Genomic DNA, 18,844 nt, shown 5'->3' on the forward strand with positions numbered 1-18,844 from the left:
ACTGAGCATGGCCCCTTTTAAAGTTACAATCGAGAACATCTTTGTTTCGCTCTCTTCTGTGGCGAAAAAGCGGCAACTGCAGGCGCGTTTTTGGGGGATCTCATTTCCCAGAGATTCCAAAACGGTGTCGCCTTTTCTCTGGGAATGTCGCCACGGACGCCAACTTTGTTATGCCGCGAATGCATTCGGTGGACCACAGACTCCATCGCCGTCGTGTTTTGGAAGCTAGATATGACTTTAACAGATATTTATGTAAAAGAAAACAAAGGTCTCTTGCTCTTTAAACAGAACACAGAACACAGCGCGTATAGGTGTAACGTTCAACGCGTGTGTTTTGTCATTGGTCATCATTTCATTTTTTTTAGCTTCATGTGAATTGAGACAGAGATCCACAAGCAATGGAAGGAGGAAGTAGAAGGGAGGAGATGAGGGTAATGGGATGCAATGGGTTGACCTTTGACCGTCACCTATGTCAACCAATCAATAGTGCTCCGTTTTCAAAAGGCCTCCGCCAATCAGTGACGTGCTTTTAAAAATACCCACGAGGCACCTATGGAGTAGTCTGACTGAGAGCAGCGTCTCCATGGCAACAACATCATTACCAGAATAGCTTTCTTTCTCTCTTTCTATCTATTTCTGTCTCTCACTCTCCCTTTCATTCCACCTCCAGCCCTCTCTCCGTCGTTTTCTACCTTGTTCTCTTCCTCTGTTCATGCAGAATACATCCCTGCTCTTCTTCTGTTTCTCTTCCTTCATTTTTTTGCCCTCTTTCCCCATCCTTCCTTCCCTCCATCTCTCTCCGTTTTTCTCTCCATCTTTCCTCCAACACCCCCCCCCCCCGCTCTGTCGCATTCTCTTACCTTCTCTCCTCCCTCATTTTCCCAATCTCCATCTTTTCTATTCCCTCCACCTCCTCCGCAGTCACTTTGTGCTAAGAGTGGAGATATTTATAGCTCCTCTCCTCGCCTCTCCTTCAATTGTAAACAACGATGAATAAAAGAGAGATTTTTCCCTTTTTCCCACCTCACACCTTGTCGCTGTTAATTCTGACAGTTAACTTGTATGCATCATGGTTCCAGATATATCATTTTTGACAAACATCACAGACTTACTCTAAAATGAAGCCGAAGTCCCACCACAGTTCTGCTATGCTATGGACTCCACAATGTTGCTGTTTCACAATGTAATTTGTATTTTTCTTTTACGTAGCAAAGACTGTTTGGTGCACAGTTGCTAAAGATAACACAACGTGCTAAGATTCAGGAGCATCTGAGTGTCCGAAATGCTAAAATTGTAAAGTCAAATAAGACTAAGAGCTAGCTACAGCCATGCTAGTAGCTCTGCGATGCTGCACTTGAGCTAAATGCTAATGTCAGTGAGCTAACATGCTAGGAAACTGAGAGTCTGACCTCATGGTGGCGCCGTAGGTTGAGTATTAGGTAGTAATTACGATTCTTCCTGCGGAGAACACGAATGTCTGTGCCAAATTTCATGGCAAGCCGACCAATGGTTGTTGAGATATTTCACTAAAAACACAAATGACGGATGGTGGCGCTAGCAGAAGCGTCAGAGGATCGGCGATGTCGTTGTGGTTCATCCTGTGGAGAACGTGAATGTCCGTGCCAAATTTCATGGCAAGTCAAACAATGGTTATTGAGATATTTCGATTGTTAGTTTCAAGTAATCATACACTAATGAAAACATGGTTATGAATATTATATTCCATTTCTGCCAATAGATCTACCAAAATCCTACACACTGGTCCTTTAACAACTGGCAGTATATTCCATAGCCAATGTTGCAACTATTATCAACGTAAAGATATAGTGGAGTAAAGTCTACCAGAGCAGAGAATGAAGTCACTTTCTCTCCGTGTTTTTATCCGAGCTTCTCCTTGCTTTGTTGAAATAGGCAGGCTGGCGGCGCTTGTAGCGCCGGTTCCTGCATGTTAGCATGCCCCACTGGCAACCTCGAGGCCGCCGCCCTGCTCTGCTCTCATACGGCGGTTACAGCTGACGACGCCGTCCGCGACCGACAGCGTTGTCGTGGAAGGGGTATGCGCCAACCCTCCGGCTCCCCCGCAGATAAAACACTGTAACCTCCGTTGGCACGTTCGCCGTAGTTTGCGCTGTTAGTAGCGTAAGCTACGTGCCGCTGGCTTCACGGGTCGCCATGTTGAGAGCCGTTGAGAGGCAATCAAAGTGCTCCCAATGTCATGTCTTGCACCTTAAATATCGGATAGTAAAACAGGCTCCTTCTTTGGGCCCTTCTTGTCAGGTGATAACATTATTTGCACACAGTAAGCCTGTGGGTTTTGGAGGCCCCTAGGAGCCTGGAGCCCTGAGGCAGGTTGTGATCTAGCTCTCTTTTAAGTCACTCAATATTACTTTTACATTCTAGCATCCAAGGGAATATTTATTCATCCAGATGGTTAAAAGAGACTTCGAGGATTCTGAAAATACCCTCAGATTAGCATAGTGTTGTTAAATGACCATCTGGGGTTTTTTGCAAAGATTGCGTGGTATTTATATTTTTTTCCGTAAAATCTGATGCTTGGCTCTGTGACTCAAATATAAATACATTAAAAGGAGCAAACATGTCAAACCAGCCCAGAGATAAGCAGAAGACTGTCACAACTGAGGGGCTGGGAAGTGTGATGTTGGCCATTTTGCTTAATTATTAAAAATATGAATTACAATATTTTCTTTTTACTGACCAGTTGACTAATAAACGACTTGCTTCAGCAATACTTGTACCGCTCAACTCACATGAACACATTGTGCGATGGTCTTTCAGTGTGCGGTCCTCATGTTACCTTCAGGTCCCCCAGCGAGCAGCTAGCCTGAGTTGGGCTAGCTGCATATAGTGCAATATGAGTAGGAAAACAAGGGAAAGTAAGGTGAAGTAGGAGACAAACTGAACGGATAGTATGTCTGCCTGTCTGTCTCTGCCATGTCTGTCTGCCTCCGTAGGTTTCTATTGAGTCTATTTTTAGCCCCAGCAGACTGGTCACGTGGCAGGAGGAAGACGTCAATAATGTTGTTGTTGGTGGTGGTGGGAGAGAGAGAGAGAGAGAGCGAGAGAAAGAGAGAGAGAGGGAGGGAGGAAAAGAGAGGCAGACTGTAAATATGGAGGAGGTGAAAACGATAGGAGGCGAAGCACGTCCTGCTCGTTGAAGTATCCACGTTTTAATGTATAAATAAAAGCGCAGAGGAGCTCTACGGCGGGGGGCGAACACACACCGAGCGTCGGCGGAGGAACCGAAGCCGGGGGAAGAAGCGACCTCTGCGCCGATACGCGTTCCAGCAGGAGGACCCACCGACATCCACGGTACCGAGAGAGCGTGCGTCCGTGCGTGTGTGCGTGTGACCGTTCACGAAGGGATATACCGACACCTTTTTAAAAGGTTTGTCTTTCGAAGGAACGGTCGCAGAGTGGGAAAGGTGACATTTTCGGTGCTTTTTCTAAGCCATCGCCTTGCACTACGGTTACAACACAGCAGCGAACTTAGAAACAGTTGTCACACGGCTAACTTACGGCTAGCTAAAGGACACACGCTGGGCACCTGACAGACACAACAGCTAACTGACCAGCTAAGTTACTGAACAGGTAACACTTTACGGCATGCCATCATTCGCTTTCACGCAACAGTTGCCTGTGTTCTGGCAGTTATTTGACCGGGGGAGTTTACGTCACAGCTAGCAGCTAACGTCACAACTAACAGCTAGCAATTAAAAGTTAAACAGCGGTTAGTAGTTAACCCCTCACAGGATGGTTAGTGGACGTCTCCAAGCTAGCAGTGACCCGGTGTAGTACAACCAAGCTAACAACACAACAGCTACTACCAGTGGCGAGTATCGCAACCCAGTATTAAGCAAATATACGTGCAACGTAAGTATTATGTCACGCTCTTGTCTTGTCCAATCCGCAATTACATTTATGAATGAGGTCCCCTTATTAGATAGAACCTGACATCCGGGTACGTTGCTCACTCTTATAACTATCTGGCACTTTGCAGAGGCTGCTTGCAGTTGCACTGTCCCGAAAATGATCGCGTTGATGCTCAGCGTGAAATATGGCAAACTTTTGCTCGCTAACACGAGTTTAGAAATGTATATATTGCACGGCGTTGTTCATGTTGCTGTCAAACTTGTTTTATTATCGGCTGCCTGGCACACATGCCACCTACCTTGGGTAGGCCAGAGGGCCAGTTGTGGCCCTGGAGATCAGCCTACGCATGTGCAGAGTGAATTGGAGAGCAACAGGGAGAGCTGGCTCTCCAGTATTTGTTTTTGATGTCTATAATTGTCAATAAATCAGCCTGGTGCAAATGGGCCCCAATAAGTTAGGTATAGTTGCAGCCGCCGCTGCTGCTGCTGCTGCTGCTGAAACATCTACAATCACGACTCGGCTGTATTTGGCCAGTGCAAAGTACGCTTTGCCGCTTGGATTTAGAATATCCTGCAAAATGCTGCCACACTATCTTGTAGCCGTAGAAATGGAACGAGGGGGCTTCCGTCGACAGACAATCGTCCCCTCAACCGCAGTTGTAGCCTTGAGTAGAGCGTGTTTATTTTCATTAACAGATAAGTGTCACTGACGTTTTTTGGGCTCAAGGATGGTAGTAGTAAGGATGCAGCTTCCTTCCAAAAGATGTTGACTGCCTGACGGCACCATAGCGCATGAGAACGAAACCTGTAACTTGACAACGTCTGTCATTTTCTTTTTTTTTTTTTTGGCTTTCGAAGCGAAGAAACGGCGATGAAATAGTCGCTGTTCAAATTTCCTGGCGTGCCACTAAAAGGGGAATTTGGGAAATCTCCCAGCGAATCCTGCAAGTCGCCAGCCTCAAGGGGATTTTTTTTTTTTTTTTTTTTTTAACATTTCACTTCCTCCAGAAAAAATGGACGCCCGTAGTCGGTCAGGAAGCTTTTCCCCCGGGGATGGTTGCCACTGTGAATACCGTGTCGGCTCGCGACCCACCCAAAAACATTGTTTGTTCTCGGGTAATGATTACCCTACGGTGTCAAATGTATTTACAGTGATGAAAGTCCCTAGTCTGGGTAACACCTTGTGCCAGTCAGTGGCTGCACCTATTTCACGTTGATTGATGCACATTTTAGCATGTGCGTATAAAACAAAAACTCTAGATCATAATTTACTTTACTATAGAATGAAAAGAACCGCAGTGCTTTGGACCATGTGCTTTTGTTTTAACAGAGCGTGTTGAAATCTCTGTGGCAAACAAATGTTATGATAATTACACACTCTGTCCTCCAAGATGGATGAACACCTCTTTACTGCGTTTTGCTGGAATACAATCGCCGGAAGTGAAAAGCTGACGTTGTAAACAAAGGAAAGGATGTAAACAAACCACGCCATGGTCACGTGACTTCGCTCCACCACCGCTAAGCTAAAGGCGGACTAGCATCTTGCGAGGTGATGATGATTTCGCCACCTGTTACTACCATAGCGACCTTTTTTTTTTTTTTTTTTTTTTAAGACATGGCAAACTTCAAAAATTCACGAGTGGGGTATCTGCCGGCGTATTTTATGTTGTAGAACAACACGTTAAAATCCCGTAAGCTTGTGTTTGCCACATACCGTATTTCAGGCATGTATATAAAACCCTTTGACCTGGAGATGAGGGAACTCGTATCCGGGTTTTAGTACTCATTCCGGCAGAATTATCTGTTCTGGTTGGAAGGGCGGTGGAAAGGGATTTGCAGCTCTGTCATGCACAGAGGTTTTTACTAAAGCCCAGGGGTCAAACCTCGCGGGTCAAGGGTCACTCCATTAGTTACGTAAGAGCTTTAAGGCCATGCCACCAACTTTCAACTCCAGTGTCTGGATTTTACATGATACCTATTCTATTCTGGGTTATATGTCACATTTCTTTTGCTTGTTAATAGCAGTTTTACAAAAAGTCTTGACATGCTACTCGCTAGCTTTTCCTTCGGGTTGTGGCTAGAAAGGATCCGTCTTGTGCAAAACTCTCGCGAGAGTTTGTATTTGTGCGCTCAAGTGTTTACGTTCTGAAGAAATGGAGTGAAGCTGAGGACGTTTTCTAGAAAACCTGCTTGATTTCGTCTCGATTTCGACTGAAGAATAACTACGTAGAAAAAGGCCAATCTCTCTCTCTGACGGTCTCGTTGACTTAGGTCATATAGAGGCATCAGTGTTACATTGAGACTGTTTCATAACCAGTTCAAATTAACATACAACATTAATACAGCATGAATTAAAAACATTAATACAGCAGGAACAGTCTTCTCTCTCGCGAAGGGGCATAAATATAAATATATTTAATATAATATAAATAATAAATAATCTGTGCGATCCACTGTGCAATATTAACCATTCAGTCTGACTATATCCTATATATTTTTTTTTACTTGTATATTATACTTTTACTGTGTGATTACATATTTATTATACTTGTCTATATTTGATATAATCTTAATTTACCTTTTAAAAATTCCTCCCCAAAATGTTTAAACTTTTTGTTTCTGCTGCCCTCAAGTGGCCACATTTAGTTTTTTTTATTATTATTTAAACAGTAATGATCATCTAAATAATTCATAAAGGGGAAGACAAGTGAAGAAAGTCTTTAGTAATATGTCTGCTTTCCTCCGCTGTCTTATCGTCTTGCTACTCCTGTTGTGGATACATTTTTCTGCCGATCGTTGTCTAACGGTAATCGTTCACATGCAGTCCTGATGTCACGTCTGTGAGGACAGCTACTGCGTGTGTGTGCGTGTGCGTGTGTGTGTGTGTGTGTGTGTGTGTGTGTGTGTCGGAAAAACCGAGCGAGGACTACAGACTATAAACAAATACTGCTGAGAGGCCGACTACGGCTCCACGTCCCGCTCGCTGTTTGTTTAGGGAAGAGGTGTTCAGGTGGAGCGTTGCCACGGCAGCCAGCTCCCCGGTTGCCAGGCAGCACTTCCTGCTCCTCTCCAGAATGGGAGGGGCCAGGTATTTTGGGACATTTCGGTGTGAAGAGGAGGAGGGGGAGGAGGAGGCAGCAGGGAGAGTGAGAGATTTATATTTCTTGATTTGTTTTATTTATTTTTTGCAAAATGGTCTCAAGTGTTGCTGTGTTCTATTTTAAAACAGGCTTTCTGTGTGTGTGTGTGTGTGTGTGTGTGTGTGTGTGTGTGTGTGTGTGTGTGTGTGTGTGTGTGTGTGTGTGTGTCATTAGGCTAATGGCGTTCCATTGGCCAGCAGGTGTGTGTTGTCACCGCTACTTAGCTCCATCACCTAAGCACAGACTCACCTGCAGCGTTCCATCCCATTATCTTTTGCCCCGACACCGTTGCCACGGCGCACGGCCAAGTGTGCCTGTTGGTACACGGACTTCCTGTGACTTCTTTTTGTGGAGTCGAGGGGGGGGGTGAGCCCCAAAATAGACGGACCAGTTGGACCCAGGCTTATTATAGCTCAGAAGTGTTGCAATCGTTTATTGTTTATGATTTTGTTTGGGATTTTAGATTTCAGTTTGGCTTCTGTTACCTTTTTATTGTGCTTTAATGTTTACAATTTTAGGATATTTACCTTGAGGTCTAACCAGACCAGGGCTGCATTTGATGAGTATTTGCATTAGTGAGGAATCGATTCATATTTTGGTTCATAAAAGTGTCTTGATTCCCTGGAGCCCAAGATAATGACTCCCAATTGTGTTGTCTGACAGAAATATCCCCGAAATCAATAATTGATATAATTTGATGTGGGTTATTTTGTGTCGACCAACTTTAGAGCTGCAACGATGAGTTGTCACTTATTAAATTAATCACAAACTGTTTTGATAATCGATTCATCGTTTTTAATACATTTTTGAAGGAGAACAAAAAAGTCTGATGCCAGCTTCTTAAATGTGAATATCTTCAGGTTTCTGTACTCCTTTTTGACAATAAACTGAATATCTTTGAGTTATGGACAAAAAAAAAAGACATTTGAGGAAACACTGATTGACATTTTTTTTTACCATTTTATGACATTTTATAGAGCAAACAACTAACAATTGATCTAGAAAATAATCTCCAATAAATGTTTAAACATTTCCTCCTCTTCCTTGTCGTTTATGAAGATGAACTAAGCGTCTCCGGGTTTCGGACTTTTGTTCGGACAAGACGAGGCATTTGAAGGCACCGTCACCTTGGGCTTCAGGAAGTTGTGAAATTGTTTCTTTGGAGAAAGACTAAAGACAATAACCGTCCAATTTTAACCGTAGCAAAAACTCATTTCTGGTCAGTATTGCGATTCCCATTTTTCGTTGACTTTTGAAACATTTAGATAGGGAGAGATCCTCCCACACCCACAGGAAAGGTTGGGCTGGTTTTCTGTAACACAAAGCAAGACAAGAGCGGCCGTTGCGAAACGGCACGACGATCGTTTGATGGCGAAAAATTGGATTGATGGCACGGCCCTAGTGCGATCTGCTTCGTTTCCTCTGGAGTTCTTCCTGTTCAGGCTAACGTACGTTGCCGACTCGATGGCAGGAACTTCCTGTTGAGGAAGATTGTACAACACACACACACACACACACACACACACACACACTTATCGGCAGAAGGGGGCGAAAGTTTCTCCGTGCTCGCATTAAAATCATGGTTCATAACGGGGACATAGCTTGTCGATATTACATCACGTTCTGCAAACCAATCACGGATGTGTGCAACCTGGTGTGGACGTGTCGGATCGGTTCTGATAGCCGGTTCTATTTTTGGAATACGCTTCCTGGTCAGCAAACTACCCAGAATTATGAAGCTCTGTTGCAACAAGTCTGCTTTAATATCTTCTCTCTCATTTCATTTAATTTTTTTCACTTTCCACATGCTATGCTGCTTTTCTCAGTGTCAGTGAAGTAGTGATGTGCAACGTAATCCTCCCCAGATGCACGTAAGGAATTAATTAAGTGGGATGTAATGGAAATTACTGGTGCCTTTTTGAGTTTTTGGGGGTTCTTGAAACTTGAAATTTGAGGAAATTAATATTTTCAGGAGTTGTATGTCTTTGATAATGTTGCACTCAATTTGATTTAAAAGTTTTTTTTGTTTTTTTTTTACCTTCACACCATCATGACTGAGACGTAACACTAGAAACACCGCCGCAACTGCAGCTTCAAATGGCACCATAGAATTGAATCACTTTGCCAAAAACGCCGCATTTTGAATATCGATTGTGGGGCTGTTGTATTGGATCGCATTAGATTGTATACAGCTAGTCCAGTTTACTGCACCGTACAAGTAGTTACTGTCACGTACGGCCCTCTCTTTCTCCCTCTCGTGCTTCCATACACATAGATTGCACCGCACGAGACCAGTCGGTGGCGCCAGAGGACCAGGGGAGTCTCGGTGAGCAACAGGGTGCAGCTTGTTCTTTTTTAATTCCGTGTAATTCCTGTTCAAACACCAGTGTCACTTCAGGACACGACATACAGAAGCAGGAACACTCTGAAATATAGAGCAGCGAGACGCAAGTTGAGCTAAGGCCAGAAGTTGTGAGTTATATGGAAATATCTATATATATATATATATATATATATATATATATATATATATATATATATATATATATATATATATATATATATATAAAACAAACATACAAAACCCAAGATAGGATACAAATTTAAAAAGTAAATAAGGATGAAACACGTGGAAATTAGATAAGAAATTAAATAAACTACGTTCAAAACATTCATTATACACTTTGTCACCTAAGGCCCACTACTGATTGTTAAAAACAAAAATCCGAGAATCACTTTCTCACATAAGTGAGGAAATTAGAACACAAAGGTGAGAAAATAAACGTGTTAAGCCTGTCAGCTGCACCCATCACCGCCTGCCATTATGAATCCAAGTTGAATGTATTCAGTTATTTCCTCACCACGCACGTCGGAGCTTTTTACTGACGCAGGGTCGTCTCTCACATCACTTTCCGTTTTGTGTCACTGCATCCGAGGGAACGTTAGCTAGCTTACAGTAGAAGCAACACGCTTGTCTCTGGCTGATGATGCGTGGTGATATTCAAATGTCACTGGTCATTAAGAGTTATGCTTTTCAGTGAGTTACTTTGTTTTTTTTATATTTTTATTCATAAAATTGAGGTATATTAATTTACTCTAACCTTTTGATAGTATCTCCGTGGCCCACTAGATAGCTCTACTGTAGCTCCTGTCGTCACTAGTTATGCCGTCACTGGTGCCACTAGAGTTCCGCTGTGGCTCACAATGTAGCTCTCATGTGATATTACAATCAAAAGGCCTCTTATGTGGCTCTCTATGATAGTTCTGCTATAACCTTCAACATCAAAGGAGGTCTTGTGATGACACAATTACGTCTTTTGTTTTTTTGACAAACCACTCAAGATGAGTCATGACCAGGATTAAAAAATATTAAAAGTTAAGTCGAAAATAGTTATCTTTTTTTTCACTAATGTCATTAGTTCTATCTGGGCTTTTCTCCTGGGACCTGTCAAACTCTCTTCATCCGGAGACAATAAAGAAACCAAAGTACAGTGAAACTGAATGCCGTAGCAATGCAGGTACTAGTTGGAGCGTTTCGCGACCGTATCGCCTTTACTGACTCCAGGAAGTTGTTGCACAGAATGCTGGTCATTTATTGAGTGCATTTCTTCCTCCATCCTTTCCTCGTCCGATGTTAAAACAAAAAAAATAGACACAGAGGAGGAGAAGCCACCGGTAAACTCATTTTAGTGGAAACGGCTTAACGGCGTGTAAGCTAACCCAAAATCCAAGAGACAACAGGACAGATCTGCTAACGTTAGCCTCAACTCTGACGCGGCAGCATCCCGGACGAGCTTCAACAACGATACGGAAATACTACAAATGGAATTAATTTGAAGACTTCGACCCTCTCCTTGGTCAGATGGGTTAGGTCACTACTGTAGTTAGTAAGCTAGCTAAGTACGTTAGCTCCTAACTTACAGTTAGTTACATTACATTACATTACGGTAATTTAGCAGATGCTTTTATCCAAAGCGACTTACAATTCAGTATCTATCTACACACCGTAGGCACAGCTACGGGAGCAATTTTGGGGTTAAGTGTCTTGCTCAAGGACACATCGACATGAGACTAGCGAACCGCCAACCCTCTGATTGAAAGGCGGCCCTGCTCTCCACTTAGCCATGGTCACCCACATTGGGTGTTAACTGCTAACTTACAGCAGCTATAAATTAGTGTCTAACTTGCATGTTTGAACACACTAATCCATTCCTTATGCTAGCTAAGTACATTAGCTGCTAGCCCACAGTTAGTAAGCTGCTATTTTACAGCAGCTATAAATTAGCGGCTAACGTTAGAAATGCATGTTTCGAACACACTAATCCATTCCTTGCACTTCTGCTCATGTGTTTTTCGTTTTAGAAAATGACACCACATTCAAAACCCTTGATACAACACCTATCACCGCTTCAACATGGACAGACAAAACAATAACTGGAAAAAAAACAACTACAACCAATGAATAGAATGACTAGCAAGTGCTGAAAAAACGTAACTTTCTCTTTTGCAGAAAAAGCCAACATTGAGAGGAAAGCCTGATTCGTCCGTCTGCCCGTCCGTCTTCTGTCCCCCACCACATGGCCGACTCAGAGGACCCACTTTAACACACGCGTGCACACAGTGGAGGGATTGGGGAGGGCGGTCCAGGTTCGACCTTCATGAATTCCTCACACGCCTCAGGTAAGTCTCGTATCGGTCCGTCTTCCTATCCTAAAGAGCTGCCGTGGTTAATGCCGGTGTAACTGGAGAGAGACCGGTGCCTTTGTGCCGTATTGCTCGTTGGACGAATGAAACGGTGTCCGACTGGTTGCGCTGGCGTTGAGTTTCATGGTGGCGGTAGCTAAGACACTGGGGACTGGCTTGCGACTGGAGAGCATCGCTAGTTTATCTGTTTTAATCAAGAGTTGCTGTTATTCACATTCGCTCACATTACCTCTGTAAACTGTTCTGATATCTCAGTTGAATCCATATGAGCAATGCAAGCTTTTAGCCTTTTTTATTCCCTCTCTCAGGGTTGGATTACTCAGTTGTTTGTTGTTGCACTTGTCAGCTTAGTACATTTTTATAAAGGGAACCTTTTTAAGCCAACAGCTCAGTATACTAACTCTTTATGTAATGTATACTTTGGTCCAGTTTAAAATATCTATAACTTTTGCCTTGATTACGAATAAATTTGGCAACAGGTTGAATTTCAAAGAGTTCAATAATTTCAATTAGTGCTAATTAGCCGATATTAGCATGCTAACACACAACATCTGCTAAACATCAACATTATAGCGTCAGCTGTGTCCAAAACCAACCCCTTGTTCATTCATTCACTAAATCCTATATCGTATACAATCAGTAGTTTTGTTTTGTTTTTTGCAAAAATGAATGTAGTCACAGTACAAAAAAATCAGTACCGGCAGAAGAAGGAAAAAGGACTAGAGTGTACAGTCACGCTAGCAGCTCTGTGAGGCTGCACATAGGCACAATGGTGCTTTAAGCTAAATGCTAACAATGAGAATGCTAACATGCTGCGGATATAATCATGGTCACCGTCTTAGTTTTTCATTTTGGTATGCTAGCTAGCACTAAACACAAAGTACAGCCGAGGCTCATGGGAATAGCTTTGCAGGTACAGTATTTCCTCATGTATATATTTGACATTTTGCTGAATGAAAATGTATTACCATTCATGCTGAGGAGGACATGAACGTAAGAAAAAAAACATTCACGGCAATCCATGATGTATTTTACTCAAAAGCGCTTTATGTCAACCTCATGGTGGCACTAAGTATAAAGTCAGGGGATCGTCACAGTCCACAGGGTTTATCCTCTGGGGACCAGAGTACAACGTTTTGGCACACATCAAAAATGTTCTATTCCTTGAGATCTTAACCCTCAGTTTAGTCATAGAGTAAAAGATCAGAGCACCACAAGTATACGTACAGTCAGGGCTGGGCGATAAGGCCAAAATCTTCTATCCTGGTAATTTCATATCTTGATAGCAATATATATCACAATATAGTCCAGGGGTCTTCAATGTTTATCAGGCCAAGGACCCCCAAACTGATAGAGAGATGGAGCAGGGACCCCCTACTATATATATATTGTATAACATTGTGTTTCATATTAAACTGGGCCTAGTGCCATGTATAAACATAACTTGTTATTGTACATTCAATACTAAGCTATTCAAATAATACACAGGTTCATATCTTCATGTTATTATTTTAAAGGTACAGTGAGTAGGGTGGCCGTGCCACTGACATTTATAAACGCACCTGTTATCTTGCATACAATACTGAACCATTAAAATAATGGACAGATTCATGTTTGGGAAAAAATAAAATAAAATAGTCTAATCAACCTAAAATTTCGCGGACCCCCTGCAGTACCTCCGCGGACCCCCCTAGGGGTTGCGGACCCCCTGTTGAATGTATCTATCAGCCAGACCTACATCCAATTATTTAGGAGGATGCTCTCATAGATCAGGATGCCAAAAAAATATAGCGCAGCAGTACTGAGCCATGGATGTGTTATGTGCATTAAAACCTGTGAGTTACATTCAAAATTGTTGAATCAGTGTGTTTGTTGGAAGGCGGACGAATGCATTTTTTCGGGTAGCAGACAGTCAAAGACACCTGTACGGCCCTTCCGCTGGTATTTCTTGACACCGTTTGTCTCGGCTTGAGTGACTGGTCGACTGACTTGACTGTAACGCGGTTGTCATGGATACAGATGTAGTACATAACACACACACACACACACACACACACACACACACACACACACACACACACACACATAAACACACAGACAGCAATGTGACTCCAGGGGTTGATGCGCCTCAAATAGAAACGCAGAGATGAGTCATCCGCTGAGCTACTGCAGTACACACACACACACACACACACACACACACACACACACACACACACACACACACCTTTAGCAGATGTGTTTAGACCATTAAGATGGGAGACATGTTGCCTGGTCAGTGCCATCTCTCTCCGTCTCTCTCCTGCTGACAAAGTGATGTGAAAGGGGCGTAAGACAGCAGAGCGAGTCTTTGAGACGTAACCGTTGCAGCAGCTCGAGTTCAGCTCAAAGATCCGTTTATCAGCCTTTACATTTCCTCCTCTTTCCATGTATTCGTCTCTCTGTATTCGTCTCTCGTGAGTCACTCCGAGGCAGCCCTTAGTCTTCTCGAGGGACACGCAGCTGTTTAACGCAGGAGGTGAGGACGAGGAGGAGGTGGGATGAAGGTGATCATACAATGGCTTGAATATTACCGAAAAAAGGAAACTCGTCACGGCGATGACGCCAGAGCTGAGAAGCTGAGGAATAGGTGTTAATGCATCGAAAATAAATTGTCAAAATGATCAGAATTGACCTGAGCTGATCCTCTGGATCCGTACCGACGCCGTTCATCTTTAGCATACTAGCTCATTTGTCCTGATCCTGTGTTTTTGTTTTTGTTTTGTTTTTTTTGGAAGCACTCCAGCAGTCAGCGACAACGCCGTCACACTCCGTTAAAACAGTGGAATCTGTTCCTTAAAGCGCAGCGTCGCTCAGGACTGAGCCGCTGAATGGAACAAACAAATACTATAAATAGCAGCGAGCCGTTTCAATTAATAATACCCGCCGACAGCCGAGTGAGAGAGAAGTGAGCGGCGCAGCTTTTTTTTTCCGTTATAAAAACACATTTTCTAGATTCTCCGTCACATTTGTGTAGAAACAACCCATTGTGGTTTTCCTGGGGGTCCGGTGTTGGATGGTTTCTTATGGGGGTCTTGACTTACTGGAGCTGCACAATTCTTTTTCCAAAAATGTCACATATGTCTCACTATACCATTTTAGATCAGATATTGTGCAGAGATGTCCTGGCCTTCACATGACAGACTGAAGGACACTCCTTTGTTTGGTACAGATCCCCACAACCATAATCATTTTTCATATATTTTTCAATGAAAATCAGAATAATGACGTAAAAACGATTAATCATATCGCATTTGCGATGTCCGTCAAATATACTGTCGTGATCCTCGTTACCTGAGAGGTTGGAAGGAGATTTGTAAATCGTTGCGTTTTCACAAAGTCATCAGAATTGTGGATCTGGGGACCATGAATGTCCCCAGATCCAGAGCTTCATGGCCATCAATCGATTCATTTTAGTGTTAGTCGGTCTGAAGTATCGGGGGGGAAAAAACATATTTCACTCGATGATGATGCTGGATGGCTGAAGATCACCGGCAAAGTCAGGAGTCATCCTCTGGGGACCGCGAGCGTCTTTGGCTAAATTTAGTGCCAGTCGTCTAAGTGGATGTTGACACACGTCAAAGTAAGTGAAACGCAAATTATCACCAAATTGATCCGGGAGTTATTTCCGTCCCTATAGTGTCGCAATGCTGGAGCCGAGTCTGGCTGTTGATTGTCACCGTACAGGAGGAGCTGGTAGCAGCGCGGCATCAACACAAAACCAAGAGGAGGAAGAGGAGGAAGAGGAGGAAGAGGAGGAAGAGGAGGAAGAGGTCACAGGAACATGACAGCCCCCTCACCCTCCGCCCCACCCCAGAGCTGTAGGCTTACTGCTCTCTCTCTCTCTCTCTCTCTCTCTCTCTCTCTCTCTCTCTCTCTCTCTCTCTCTCTCTCGCTCTCTGTCTGTCTATTTTTATCTCTAGCTCCTCCTCCTCCCTGCCAGGCTATTTTCAGCTACACTCCCCCCAACCCCCATCTCCTGTGTTGGTAAATGCGTCTCCCCCCCCCCCCCCCGCATGCATCTTTTTAATTAAAAAAAAAAAAAAAAAATCATAATAATAATTCTAACAACAGAGACATGTGGCAAAAAACGATGAAGAAAAAAAAAATGAATGAATGAAGGTGAAAAGGGAGGGATGGCTGTTGAGGGAGTGTTCCTCCTCCTGTGTGTCGCCGAGGCTTCTGGGATGAAACGAGCCGTTGTTGACTTTCTCCTCATCCGTCCAACTTCCTTTCCACCCAGTGATCCACTTTTGCTCTCTCTCTCTCTCTCTCTCTCTCTCTCTCTCTCTCTCTCTCTCTCTCTCTCCCTCTCTCTCTCTCTCTCCCTCCCTCTCTCCTCAACGTTCATTCAGCAGCTCAAAGAGCGTCACACACACTCACACACTCTGACTCTCAGACAGTGAATATTAGCCGTCTGACCAGCAGCTGTTTCTGGTCGCTGCTCAGAGCTCCACTGCCCCCCCCCATAAGAAGACAACGTGTGGTCCCTTGCTGTTTTTCTGGGGAGGATTCTAACTCGCCTATTCGTCCTCCTCTCCTCACAATTCCTCTTCTCTTTTTTTAATTTTTTATTACACTCCCTCTCCCTCCCTCCTCCCTTCCATTCCTCTCTCTCTCTCTCTCTCTCTCTCTCTCTCTCTCTCTCTCAGCCTCAGCGCTTCGTTTCTAATTTTGGAAGCATGGAACCTCGGGGAGCGCTCTCCCAAAGCTATTTACGTCCTCGCCTCTCCTCCTCCTCCTCCTCCTCCTCTCCTCTCTCTCGCGTCGGCCAGGAGGAGAGCGGCATGAGGATCCTTTGATGCAGCTGAGCAGGGGAATTCTGCTTCTCCTCCTCTCCTCTCTGTATTTCGTGTTGTGCCGTTAGCTTGCGGGTGAGAAGGAAGCGAGAGGCTGCAGCGCCCGATCCCTCCCATCACTCCCCGGCTTGTGGGAAATGCACGGTTCCACACGGCGGCAGGATTTCGTCGATCACCTCCCCCCCCCCCCCCCCCCCCCCCGGTGCTTTTGCCTCTTCGGTTTGCCCGGTGGAGACTCGGTGCACCGGAGGAAACTTTTTTTTTTTTTTTTTTTCTTCCATCCGCAACACGCCAGCCACCGTCACTGTTTTTCGGGGGAGCCAGCAGAGTGTCGGGACTGCAGGTGATGTCGACGAGACCAGCTGACCAGAAAAGTCACATTTCAGGTCCTTGCAAAGTCTGCACTTCCTAAATTTGGTTTCATTCCTCAAAGCCAAGCAGAGGAGGAAGGGGGCTTTCTTTGGACCTGCAGCCGGGGCTGCAACAAGAAAAAAAGGAGGATTTTAAAGAGGAAGTGAAAGGCTACCTGCAAAAACCCCACTGAGACTGCAGCCTGAACAGGATATGCTTGCTGGATTACACAATAAAAGCACAGAGGAGTTTTTTTTTGGGGGGGGGGGGGGGGGGGAGTTGTTGATGGAATTCACGGTGCTTTTTCATTCGCATCGTTTTGCAATAGAAGCACAGAACATTTTGAAGTTGTCAGTTTCGAAGTAACCGATTTATTTATTCCATCCTGGAACGAGTAATCCACGATTTAATACCTTTTTTTTTTACCCCCCTCACCTTCCCCATCGTCTCTAGCACCCTGAATCCTCGACTGAACCATGCCGACGCCTCGGAAGACGAACTGACCGGGCGTTTTTTTGCTGTTTTGTTTTTCTCGTTTGTGACAAAATCGAGCTCCGCCTCTCGTATTGGCATGCTGTTGCATCCCACGGTGTCAGGATTGTGCGCCATGTTGCAGACCATCTATGAGACGGAGTCCTGTTTTTCCTCTGCCGGCACAGACAGCCACCACCAGCCTCTGGAGCTCCTGAGTGGCAACCGGGGCTCCAGCACTGCCATGCCCACCGCCGGTGAGTCATCATCTGGGGAAAGGAGAAGGAGGGGAGGGTGGTGGGGGTGGGGGGGGGGGGTGGCTGGCTGCTGTGTACTGGAGGTTTTTGATTGGGCATCGGACTAAAGGTTTGGATCCGTTTGAAGCAACCATTGCTGCCTTTTGCGTCAAAGTTTGTGCTGCTTCTCAGAGTCATAACTCAGTGGATATCATCCCCTCTGATGTCCATACACTTCTATCAATCTGCTGAGGACTTGCCTGAGAATGTTTCTTTAGTGTCAAAGTAATCAAGTGATAGCTGTCCGTACAATCATTGGCAAACAGGAATCAATAATGGCTAAACGCATTTTTTTTTTTTTTTTTGTGCGATTAAAATATTATTTTGATATATTTTTGCCATGAGTACTTTCACACAGAAAGTGAATGTTACGCAGCAAAAAAACGCTTAATTTTTTAGGTTTATTTATTCATTTTTATTTATTTTTTTTGCAGCTTTCGCACCGCGTATAAAGACGTCAACCAATCACGTTGCGCGGAACGAACTTATTCCGAACCGGACGTATTAAAAACGTACACTGCAGTAGATGACAACACAAGAGGCCCCGCAGTCCGAACTGAAACTTTACTACGCTTTTCAACTTCGACAACGGCAGCGCGGACCAGATCCACTCCTTCCGCTCTTGCCTTTCACAATAAAAGCCCTTGACATAAACGCAGCGTTACTGTTTACCAGAGGGAACTCTAAATCCACTCGATGAAATGGCCCACGGTAGCTTTAGGCTGTGCAACGATTGACCTCAGACCGCCAGACAAGTGTTCACGCTGTCGCAAATTCCCATCAACGCCGGTATGATGCAAGTTTTGATGCAAAATACTTGCAGATGAGTATTTTCATGCCAATTTACCAAAATGTAAATATATAGGCTAAAAAAAGCTAACTCACTGACTCCAAGGCAACAGAATACTTCCTGTTTACGTCCCCTAAAAGCCCCTTATTATAGGAACTGTAGTTCCAAAACCGAAAGCATGAATATGAAAGAATACTAAGAATAATCCCACCTCAAAAAACATCTACTGACCCACTCATCTGTCCATGCACTAACCCCGCCGACATACAAACAAAAGAAACTCAATCATTTCTAATTCCAAATACAAATGCAACAGAAAGGCGCATCAAGGAGTCACTCAAGACTTTCAAGGCAAAGAGCAGAT

The 18,844-nt window shown here is 44.2% G+C and overlaps 1 protein-coding gene across 6 annotated transcripts in view; it reads left to right on the forward strand.

Annotated features, from left to right (window-relative positions):
• The window catches only part of hdac5 (histone deacetylase 5), a 49,673-nt gene that overhangs the window by 1,941 nt on the left and 28,888 nt on the right, over nucleotides 1–18,844 (forward strand). For 2 of the 6 annotated variants that reach the window (XM_068731526.1, XM_068731530.1), the window contains exons 1-3: nucleotides 3,030–3,330; nucleotides 11,541–11,710; nucleotides 17,377–17,651. In XM_068731526.1, the coding sequence (XP_068587627.1) occupies nucleotides 17,495–17,651 (157 nt within the window). In that variant the 5' untranslated portion in view covers nucleotides 3,030–3,330; nucleotides 11,541–11,710; nucleotides 17,377–17,494. Of the gene's footprint in view, nucleotides 1–3,029; nucleotides 3,407–3,459; nucleotides 3,610–11,540; nucleotides 11,711–17,376; nucleotides 17,652–18,844 lie in introns of those variants that run through there. The other 4 variants (XM_068731527.1, XM_068731529.1, XM_068731528.1 and 1 more) reach the window with 4 other exon arrangements.

This window comes from Cebidichthys violaceus, unplaced genomic scaffold (genome assembly GCF_023349555.1).
Source record: "Cebidichthys violaceus isolate CVI_PGR_0920_01 unplaced genomic scaffold, fCebVio1.0.p SCAF_52, whole genome shotgun sequence".
Lineage (NCBI taxonomy): Eukaryota > Metazoa > Chordata > Actinopteri > Perciformes > Stichaeidae > Cebidichthys > Cebidichthys violaceus.